Source organism: Trichoplusia ni, chromosome 25 (assembly GCF_003590095.1).
Source record: "Trichoplusia ni isolate ovarian cell line Hi5 chromosome 25, tn1, whole genome shotgun sequence".
NCBI classification, from domain to species: Eukaryota; Metazoa; Arthropoda; class Insecta; order Lepidoptera; family Noctuidae; genus Trichoplusia; species Trichoplusia ni.
Window position 1 is genome coordinate 2,266,733 of NC_039502.1, and position 11,057 is coordinate 2,277,789.

The following is an 11,057-nucleotide window of genomic DNA, read 5'->3' on the forward strand; positions in this document are numbered from 1 at the left end:
ACCAGTGCCAGTGCCAGAAAAATGGCGGCGCGTACCAAAATTACTTAGATTTAGATTTATACTAGCAGAAAACGAGCAGCACTTCACTAAAAAGTCAAATTATTTTGATGCATTAACTCGATTGACTAAATATTGTTTCAGTAAAAAGTCGATTATCACTATATTATAGCAATAGTCGATTTTCAAAACTGAAATGTTATTTCTTTATTATACATGGAACTATGGAATCACTAAAGCAAAGAGTAAAGTAAATCTATACTATCTATAGCACTAAAGTAAAGGGGTAAAGGCCCGTCACTTAATCGGAACAGTTTATTAATTTGCCTTAATTAAATTATTTTATTATTCGAAGTCTTACACAAATTTCTATGTCCCTATTTTAAGGATTGGGTATCCCCAGTATCTCTAAACTGAGCTTAACTCAGTTGTCAATCGCTTTTCTTTGCTAAAACTATAGCTATTTCTTCTCTTGTCTCCCGTTTGCTATGGAGGGAAGTGGAACAATTTTTTTTCTGTCTTTTTTACTATTTCTGATTAATTTTGTTGCGTATTCCAAGGCAGTTAATTGTTCCCCCTGGGACACACCGAACTGAAATGTTTCGGTAGTTTCATTGTAGATCCTGGCTTACAGGAGTGGCAATGACGGGAATGAGTGGCAGGCTAGTCCCATTAAAAAAAAAGACGTTACAGGTAGTCAGAAGCTTGAAAGTCTTTTGAGGAGGTCAGATCGTCAGACAGGCAGTCGCTCCTTGTAAAACACTGGTACTTAGCTTATTCCGGTTTGACTAGAAGCCGACCCCAAACATAGTTGGGAAAATGCTAGGCCGATGATAATATCAATCAAGACAATTCAATGCTCCGTTTTACAGTGAGAGACAGTAACAAACAGATACCAGTGCAACTTTTCCATAAATTTATAATAATATTCGTATAGATTTGTTATCTTGTCAAAAGTTTTTTTAGCACAGGCCAAGTTTATTATAATTTCACTTAACTTCATTGTGACTATTCCGAGTCGTAACAAAAAGAGAGGCATAACTTTAAAAAAAAGAATGTATGTAAAAGAAATACTTTTATGATTATCAAGTGCAGTTTTATATTTTTACACATTCTTTTATTATTAGGGCGCAATTACCTACCAAATATCAAAATGTATTTTATCAGAAATTGCCATGATGAATTAAATACCATAGTCCTGCAATCCACTACTTTAAGGACTGTCTCATTTTGGATCATTTCCTTGATAATCAACTGAGAAACATGTAATAATTTTATACTTTATTATAAAGAAGTGACAGCTTGCTATGTCATGGAGTTTGTTGCACTGTTTCTTCTTCAGAACCAGAGCACTTGGGAGGTGGTACAGAGTGGGTGACATGGAGTGCTGTCTATTAAATAAAAAATATTCTAGACATTTAAGAAGTTCTACTTTATAGCCTAACTTATATAAATTGATTTTCATTAGCTAACACAACTTTTTATGCCCATGACAATCAATAAATACATAAAAATATACTTGTTTCACACAAATTGCCTTTAACAACATTTTTTTTCACTTCACTTCTAGTCAAGTCTTATAAACATATTTCATGATGTAGTTTAAACCATTACAAATTAATTATGTATTAAGAAGCTTTTGTACATAATTGTATTTATCCCCACAACATTTGAGTTACCCGTGTAACTCAAATGTTGTGGGGATAAATACTGAATCAATGAGTCTTAAACCATGATAAAGTCTGCAACATATTTCAAGAGTCTATTTTCCAAGTAGCTGAATCACCAAGATCCATCAATGTTTACATTTGTTTCGAGTCAAAGTTTTGGCTTCTTAGGTAAAGATCCAAAAGCGGAGATAATAGTGCCCTTTGTGCCAGTAACATTACTAGTAAGTGGCTGCTGAACAAGCCCGGGCTGCTTGATATTAGGCTTGTTAGGGACATTGGGGGCAGCCTGATCCCATTTTGACTTCCTTTTTTTTTCATCATCACTCTCAGATTTTTTAGCAACTCCCGAAATAAAGTCAATTTTCGAGAGCTTTTCCTTTTTCTCTTTCTCTCGCCTATCCATTTCTAACTTCTGCACTCTAGATAATTCATCAAAATATGATTCCTTGCCCCATTTCAAGGGATCATAAATTTCAGGTGGATAATTAGTGTCAAGCTCATTAATGTCACAGAACTGAATAAGTTTTTCATAAATACTTGGGTTTCTGAAGTTCTTTTTGTCTTGAATGATTTTGTTCATATCTAATCCCTCATTGAGCATGCGACTATAATACTTGGCAATAGTTTCTTGCAACTCCTTAGGACACTTGGCGGCCGGTTCAGCAGGAATGCTGATGCCATCCTCAAACTCGTCGGGCTCGGAGCGCGGCACCGCCTCGTCTGTGTCAGTTTCCATGGACAGGCGCCGCATGTCGTCTTGCGTTTCAGGCGCAGGCGATAAAGGCTCTTCATCAGATACCACTGTGTCGTCCACGTAAGACACTAACCTTCTCTTTGGCGTGACGGGTGCCGAAGCAGGCTTGTTTATGTCTTCTACTTTCTTGGGGCTAGTAGGTGCTGAATGAATCTCTTTGGGTTCGTCTTTTTCTGGTGTTTGGTCTTCCATATCCTCTTCTCCCTCAGAATCTGTGTAGGTGGCCGTTAAAGATGCTAGAGCTTGAGAAGCCATTTTATACCGTGTATTTTAAACAATGCCTTTAGAACCTGCTTGAAAACTTATCTGCTTGCTTTTGTATTTCAGAGATATGTCAGTTTACTTCCATCATAAATTGTTTGACGTTAAGCCTACAGTTCAACAATACCAATAGATTTAAGCCGTTCCCAACGCCTTTTTTTGCTTTTGTTATAAATATTATTTACCTATTTCATATTAAAACATAGAACCTTACAATTAAATTAATATTTCCCTCTATTCTCAATCGATGTCGAGAAAAAGTATGTAAAAAAATAATGCATATTATGTATTTCATTATTTTTATTTTGTGTATGACATGTGCATGTCTCGTAGCATAAATTTTTGAGAAAACTAAACTAAATTGATCAACAAATAGTGATGTTATTTATTTAATTATCATGTTTATGACATCACTATTTCCTCGATTGTACACATAAACAAATACTTGTAAGAAAAACTCTACTTTGTCAGCACATACACGAACACATGAAGGAAATTCTTTATCTGTTTCATAATTAAAATTATATTGTTTTGGAAATAAAATTATTATTACGATACAGAAAGAGAAAGCTTATTACCTAAGTACTACTAATAATATTCAGTTGAAAGTAATGTAAATTGTAGAGTGCACGGGTGTTCCTTGTCCTTTATGCGGTGGAAAAGCGGAATAAAATAATACCTGGTGGCTGGGTCTTTTTGATACTTCTTATTCATCGTTATTTATTCAATAGACGTACCTATTCAAGAATACGAACCGTATGTCATTCTGTCAATTTATTTTGACGTTTCACTGGCGATTGGCAATTTTACCAAATGATGGGGGAGTTGCGTTGGAGCTTGTGAAAATAATAAATTAACATACGCAAATACCGTAAAATATAAAATGAAATAGTGACCTTGGTTCTCTGTAGCGTGAAGAGCGAAAGCCTGATAACTTCGACAATGGCGACGCAGCCAAACGACTATACGGAGTTTCCGCCCGAGATAATTTTGAAGCCTCTCGCACTGATTGGACTGTCGGGGCTCGATGCAGTCAATAATGCAGTTCATAAGGAAATATGGGATGCATTCTCTAATAATCGTCGCGCCGATCGGACGCCAGTGCGTTTCAAATTACTCAACAATACGTTCGAATTTCCAGTAGTTAAGCCCAAACGGAATTCATATGAGTGGTACATTCCAAAAGGGGTGCTGAAGAAGAATTGGATTCACAAGCGAGTTTCGCTCATTCCTGCAGTCGTTGTTATATTTTATGATATGGATTGGAATGACCCACAATGGAACGAAAAGATAATAGAGTGCGCGTCAAAAGTGCAATCTATTCGCGCTGCTGTAGAGGGCCATTCGACGCGGGTTGCCGTCGTCGTCATCCAGAGCCGTCTGTCGCCGCCGCCTTCAGAATACATGCTCGGAGCCGAGCGGGCGCAGGCTCTGTGTGCAGCCTGCGAAATACAATCCAAGTCACTATTTGTTCTACCCCACAGTGATCACCTAATGGGTTACATTATTCGCCTGGAAAATGCTTTCTATGATATAGCCCAAAACTATTACCATCATGAAACAAAAAATATAAAACAGCACAGAGATCATCTCAATAAAACTACTCACCAGTATTTATTTGTGAGGCATCAATTTAAGCTAGGATATCTCAATGAGTTAAAGCAAGACTTGAGCACTGCACACAAGCATTACATGCATGCATACAACAATATTTTGGAGACAAGGATTGTGGACACAAATACACATGAGGTAAGGACTGTGGCTGGGTACATCAACTATAAGTTATGTAAACTATTGTTTGCTCTCAATTTGCCAAGAGATGCCATAGCCCAACTCAAATCACACATTGAAAGATATAAAAACAGAGTTGGGTCAACAGAGTTGTTGTTTGAACACTATGCATGGATTGCTAGGCAATACAGTGCCTTTGGAGAATTATTTGATGAAGCAATACATGCAGGACTGCCGGCTATACAGTCACAGCACCCTGGCTTCTATTACCAACATGCAGCACAATTCACTGTCAAGAGAAGGCAAGCCATGAGGTCTGTGTGTAGTGAAGCTATGCAATATCCTCCACCCCCTGATCCGCTGGAAGGCATTGTCGAATTTTATGGTCAGCGCCCTTGGAGGCCTGGACGACTCAGTGCTGATCCCCATGACCCACAGAAGGAACAAGCCGCTATATTGGCTCTGCAATATAATGAAAGAATTTTTAATCACTCAGCTATGATCATCAGCTTCCTTGGTTGTGCCATCTCTCAGTTCAAAACATTCCACTCTCCACGAATGAGGAAGCAACTTGTCGTGGAAATGGCCAATGAATACTTTTACTCAGCTGACTATGGCAAAGCGCTCACATTATTAACACATATGCTATGGGATTATAGAAGAGAAAAATGGTGGTTTTTGGCTTCACATGTCTTAAATAGAGCATTGCAGTGTGCCTATTTGTCAGGTAAGATACAAGACTACCTACAACTGTCTATAGAGGCACTGTCCAAACACATACAAGTGCCAAACAATGATAAGGATAGAATATTTAGAAACATTATCTCTGTTCTCAATTTAAATATACCTGCTGCAGAACCAGACTTACCTGCTTCCTCTCAACAGAGAGCTTTGGAGCTGTGGCAATCAGCTATTGAGAAAGAACCTCTTATTGTTCCGGTAGACATGGCTAACATTTCCAGCTTTTTAGAAGTAAAGCCAAAATTTAAACAACAGAGATACAGAATGGATGAAGTCATAGAATTAGAATTGTATGTCCGACTCCTGTATACCACAGTCCTTGAAGCAAGGAATGCCTTTGTAGCCATATCTAGTCATACAGAAACTATAGAAATACCAATCACAGATGAAGGCAACACTACTATATCTTTGCAAGGGGGCAAAGTTAAGAGATTCTTATGTCAATTTAAGCCAAATCCTCATGACAGTGGTTCAGATCTGCACATTAAAAACATATCTTTTGTAATGGACACTGATAAAAAACGAAAAATCGTCATGAATTTTAAAATAGAGGGCAGTAAAGTAACAGATACTACTATTCATCCTGAACTACTACACTTCATAAGAAGCCCTAAAGCAGACTATGAATTCGACAGTATTGTACCCTTGACAGTGGCTTCAATCATTTCACGAGAGTGTAAGTTATCATTATTGGTGACCAACTCTAGTCCTGCACTTCAAGGAGAATGGTTCCCATCCACTTTCAGTTTGACAAATAATGAAGGCACCTGTGTCTATGATGTTAAAATAACATTGTCTTTGTTAAGTTCCCCAGATAATCCAAACCCTGATTCTGTCACAGAATTAAGCCTACAAGAGGGAGAAACACAAGGACAACCTCTCAAAATACAAGTCGGGCTTATAAACACCAGTGCTAGCTACTCAAATACATTTTATTTAAAGACCAACAGGACTGCAACCACAACTATTCAATTAAAAGTATCGTACATAATTGATCTTCCTGAAATATCCAAATTGGAATGTACTAAAGAGTTTACTACAAAAATTACAGTTATCAAACCATTTGAGGTGACTACTAATTTCGTTGCTATGAATTTCAAGACTATTTCGAAGTGTTTTGTGGATGATCCCTTCATTGTTATGCCACAAATAAAAATATTAAGTCCCTGGGACTTACTGATAGTGGATACTGAGCTTGAGGTTGTGGAATGCTTTAGAAATAGTGATGTTGTGAAGCCATCCTCATGTATTAGTAATTTAGAAGTTGCTGAACAAAACATAGCTTCTGATGCTGTATGTATACAAGCTAAGTACAAACCTAAAGATAACCCTACTAGAGTTGGGCTATATAACATAACGTGGCGGCGCAAAACGAGCACGAGCCACTGTGTGATGAGCAGCACGGCCTTGTCAGGCCTGCCTATAGATGACTGTCCCATAGCCATACAAGTCAATTATCCACAAGTGGTAGAATTACTGACATCAGTCCCATTGAAATGTACTTTGCTGGGAAAATTAAGCACTCCTATCAGGCTAAGCCTTACAGTTGAGGGCACAGACGCGTACATGTTCTCAGGATATAAAAAAATATCTGTAACTGTACCTCCTAAAGGAAAAGTAGAGTTATGCTACAACATCCATCCTCTAGTCGCCGGCAACACCACACCTCCCAGGTTAAAAGCTACCATCATTGGTGATGCAGCAAGTCAAGGAGTAGTGAGTGAAATGTTTGATAAAATCTTTCCACAGAATATATTTGTTATGCCTAAGTACAATAAATGAAAGTATGCTATGTTAATTTCTTAATTTTAATATACTGTAAATAGTATTGAACAAATTGTATAAGTTATATTGTAGTTACCTTGTAATTATTTTTAAATAATTAAACTCAGTTACTTGTTAAAGTGTTATTTATTTCCCTGAGATTAAATCAAATAAGTCCGACATCTATCAAGCTGCATAAAAATTGATTACTAGACAACTTGTTTGATGTCCACAACCCCTCCCAACCCATACATAAGGTAACTCATTGGATACAGTTGTATTGACAAACGTAAATGAGAGATCAAGCCAACAGATTTCTAAAAACTGAGAGTTTTTTCTATCAGTATTCCTCACTCATTCCTGGTGCCCTCCATCACCAAGTTTGATATATGTGAAGTTAGGGTAAGTATAATATGATAATAAATAAATGAACAAATATAGGAAAAAGTATTTATTACAAATTTAATCTTTACGCAACTCAAACTTCTCCTCATGTGTACCAGCAGCAGTAATGACCAGTATATAGATACAGTCACCAGTGTATATATCACGTTCAGCGGCACTGATGAACACATCCTTGAGTAGAGCCAGAGCTTTCTCTTTGGGTATGGGAGCTTCAGTAACATTCTGCATATTCTTCAGGCCTATTTGGTTATCAAGCAGAGGCTGCAGTTGGGCGCCTGCGGAGCCGCCGGCCCGGTAGTTAGAACGTTCACAATGCCCAATAGGATCGTAGCTGTAGACGCAACCTTTTCCATCTGCATCTAACCCAGCCAGGACGTTTGACACGTAATATGGGAAGAATCGCTTATAATACAGCATAGTGGACAGCATCTGAGCCACGGCAGGAGTAGACATGGATTTGTTATGCTCGTGCTCATACATCTGCATTCTGGCTTGCAACAAGCGAGTCAGTGTAAGCGTGTCACACCAGCATCCTGTCGCTCCCAAGACAGTTTTATCTGACAATTTGAACAGTTTCTTCTGTTCTCTAGTGTAGATGGAGAAGCCAGTACTAAGACGGGTGTCAGCACCAATCACAGCGTAATCCTCACCGGCGATAGCAACGATGCTTCCTCCATTATCAGCGTAGGGTTCGAAACGGACTTGCTTAGCACCGGGTACCGCATATTCAGGAAAATTTTCATTTACACTAAGCATTTTGAATTATAATAATAAATAACTCGCTCGTCCTAACAATTCGGCGTTACGAATGACATGCAAAATTCACACACAATGAATTGTCAGAATTGTGAATTGCTAATTGAATTTGAATGTTGTTTTAGAATTACATGAAATATCCTATCTCACTCAAAGGCGAATAGATAGAAAGAGAAAGCACTCACAAAGACGCTTAAAATTAGGCTAAGCGTTTACTGGAACTTCAGTAACAAAAGTAGGACTTGTTACAGTCACTGCGTTCGGATACCTGCGAGTTGCGACTAAAACCGAAATATTGTTCCATTTTGAATTATTGTGTTCTGGGTGTTGAGGTAAAAATAATATCTCATGTTCGTTATATATAGCAAAAGAAATAATATTCAAAAGATATGCAATCTACAAGACAATGTGTTTTTATCATCGACATGTCAAAAAATGTTTTTGGAACGTCTCTGTACTGATATGCCCTTATGAATCTTGTAGATCTAATTTCTTTGGCTTGAATTTAAATATCCTAGGTCAGGATACATATATATCCTGATTTAGATCACTAATACACGACCTATGCCCGGTTTATATTATTCCAGTCCAGTGCTGGACTGGATCTGTTACGTTTACATTATTCCAGTTGTTTAGGAGCCGTTGAAGTGTGAACACTACAGTGACAATGATTTCAAGAAGAGATCAGTTTCGAAAATGTTTTAACCGTGCTCAATCACTCTTGCTACAAGAATTTATTAATGAGGTTGATAAGGGACAAAAAAAAAGGAACGGATTTCGGTGAGAAATTGGATCAGCGAAACGATCGAAAAGGAGGGTCAGTAATGCTTTTGCACCAACTGAAGGTAGAAGATCCCATTGAATATAGACTGGCACTGAGAATGACAGCAGAAAACTATTTTCGTCGCAATAAAAGATTAGATTAGAAGATTAGAATATTCTTTATTGTACACCATGGAATTACAGCAGTGATTCTTTAAAAAGGTCCGCAAAAACAACCAATGTGTGTACTTCGTCAACACTGGAATGGCACTGGATTGGCCGTCTACATTATTCCAGTTGCACTGGATTGATCGCACTGGAAATTAGACCGCGAATTCAGTTACTGGACTGGAATGCTTACTGGATTCAGTTCATTCCAGTGCTGGTTTATTCATTTATTTATTTATTTATTTGGTATACCAACAGCATAACATACATTTTTAACAAATTAGAAATTTAGTAACATCGTGTCTCGTATGCATGCCTATTATAGGTACACACAGCTATATGTACATACATAGGTAAGCAATCCAGTACTGGACTGGATCGCTGGAATAATGTAAACCGGGCATAATACAGACGTCTGTACCAGTGATCTATGGTTTTTAGACTTGTGCATTGTGTAAATGTCACTTTTTAGTCTGTATTATAGTCTCTACCCAACAGATGAGATCCAATCGGATGTCAGGACGTGTAGTCTACCTGTCTATAAACTGTCAACAGCCAAACGTCAACTATTTCCTGAAACAGATCAGAGTCATACATCCATTATACAAGCTACAACGATTTAATAATACAAAATGACCTCCTTAACGTCCGTAATTCCGAAACTGTATCAGGAATATTCAACTAAAACACCTAAAAAGTTGAAAATAATCGACGCGTATCTATTTTATATATTTTTGACCGCTGTGATACAGTTTGTGTATTGCTGCCTTGTCGGCACTTTTCCGTTCAATTCTTTTCTGAGCGGGTTTATTTCAACAGTCAGTTCTTTCGTTCTTGGAGGTAAGTGAATGAGTTGAGGAACGTATTGCTTCAGAAATCACTATTGAATTTCGTAAACCAATTTGTATAAACAATATAACCCCTAACAGTCGTAAGTAGGTAGTACTAATATTTTAATAGTCAGTTGTTCATCAATTAGGGCAGGATGAGGGAAGATGGAGTATTCGCTTATGGGCTCTATGAGACGCATAATTAAAAATGGAAGAATATTTTTTTGTATGTTAGATTTTTCGTTCCCGTAGTCATAAGGGCACGGGACATATCTGGTTTTACTTTAATTGATTTTTTTAGTTAACATCTAGAGCAGTAGTTTTACCCCCATAGTTTGGACATGAGTAACCAATAATGAGTTACACAGATCTGAGTAAAGTAGGTAGGTAAAGTAATTTGGAATGAACCATTGTAATTGGCAATAATACCTACCTATGCAATCTTGTTGGATTAGGAATACAATCATGCCAGATATTTATATTGAGAGTATTTCTGTTTTCAGTTTGTCTTCGCTTGCAAGTGAATCCAGAGAACAAGAATGAATTCCAGGGTCTAAGTGCAGAGCGTGGTTTCGCAGATTTCATATTTGCTCATCTTGTATTGCATATTGTTGTTATCAATTTTATAGGATAATAATATTCTGTGGATTACACTACTAATGGATAGGAAACCTTAATTATAATGTGTTAAGTATCATTGCCCTAACCAATAAGAAAGTAAGCAAAAAAAATATAAAATGTTTAACAATATGTTTCTTATGAGAGGGATAGGGTGCGGTTATATGCCAATTTTGTAATTCCAAAATAAAAACATGTAATACCTATAAAATGTGTTCACATTATTTTACTTTACTTCTACTTCCACTTGCCCCTGGCTTTTCCTCCAGGCTGAACAGAGATGTCTTATTATTGCCTACTCTGAAATAGGCCTCATTAGACAAATGATCTTTCTTCGAAGTCAAACTTTCAATCTTCGTCGCGAAAAGTGTGGAAATGCGATCCCTTGCGAGTAGGTCAGTTGTTGATCTTTTTTTAGCCCACTGCATAACTCTCAATAGTTTCCTTAGTCCTAGATGTTCTAGGACGACCTTTTGCTTGTGGTTAAAACATTGAGCCGGTTGCTTTGCCCATATTTTTATTTAAGTAAGCACCACTCAGAACTCCAGTAATCCGCCGCAGTCTAGGTATCACGATGAGGATCATTCAGCCTAGTGACGG

At 37.5% G+C, this 11,057-nt stretch overlaps 4 protein-coding genes across 4 annotated transcripts; 2 read left to right on the top strand and 2 right to left on the bottom strand.

The window, feature by feature from the left end:
• Positions 1-1,638: 1,638 nt before the first annotated feature.
• Positions 1,639-2,824, bottom strand: LOC113505280 (SAP30-binding protein). The gene has a single exon (XM_026887900.1). It carries the CDS (start codon positions 2,674-2,676, stop codon positions 1,816-1,818), a length of 861 nt encoding a protein of 286 aa, XP_026743701.1. The 5' UTR covers positions 2,677-2,824; the 3' UTR covers positions 1,639-1,815.
• A 470-nt stretch (positions 2,825-3,294) lies between these two features.
• On the top strand, positions 3,295-7,058 carry LOC113505279 (trafficking protein particle complex subunit 11). Its single transcript, XM_026887899.1, has one exon. It carries the CDS (start codon positions 3,625-3,627, stop codon positions 6,934-6,936), a length of 3,312 nt encoding a protein of 1,103 aa, XP_026743700.1. The 5' UTR covers positions 3,295-3,624; the 3' UTR covers positions 6,937-7,058.
• A 296-nt stretch (positions 7,059-7,354) lies between these two features.
• LOC113505281 (proteasome subunit beta type-1) lies at positions 7,355-8,175 on the bottom strand. The gene has a single exon (XM_026887901.1). It carries the CDS (start codon positions 8,077-8,079, stop codon positions 7,381-7,383), a length of 699 nt encoding a protein of 232 aa, XP_026743702.1. The 5' UTR covers positions 8,080-8,175; the 3' UTR covers positions 7,355-7,380.
• A 1,381-nt stretch (positions 8,176-9,556) lies between these two features.
• LOC113505277 (dolichyl-diphosphooligosaccharide--protein glycosyltransferase subunit DAD1) lies at positions 9,557-10,668 on the top strand. Its single transcript, XM_026887897.1, has 2 exons — positions 9,557-9,849; positions 10,343-10,668. Exons 1-2 carry the CDS (start codon positions 9,642-9,644, stop codon positions 10,471-10,473), a joined length of 339 nt encoding a protein of 112 aa, XP_026743698.1. The 5' UTR covers positions 9,557-9,641; the 3' UTR covers positions 10,474-10,668.
• The last annotated feature ends 389 nt before the right edge of the window (positions 10,669-11,057 follow it).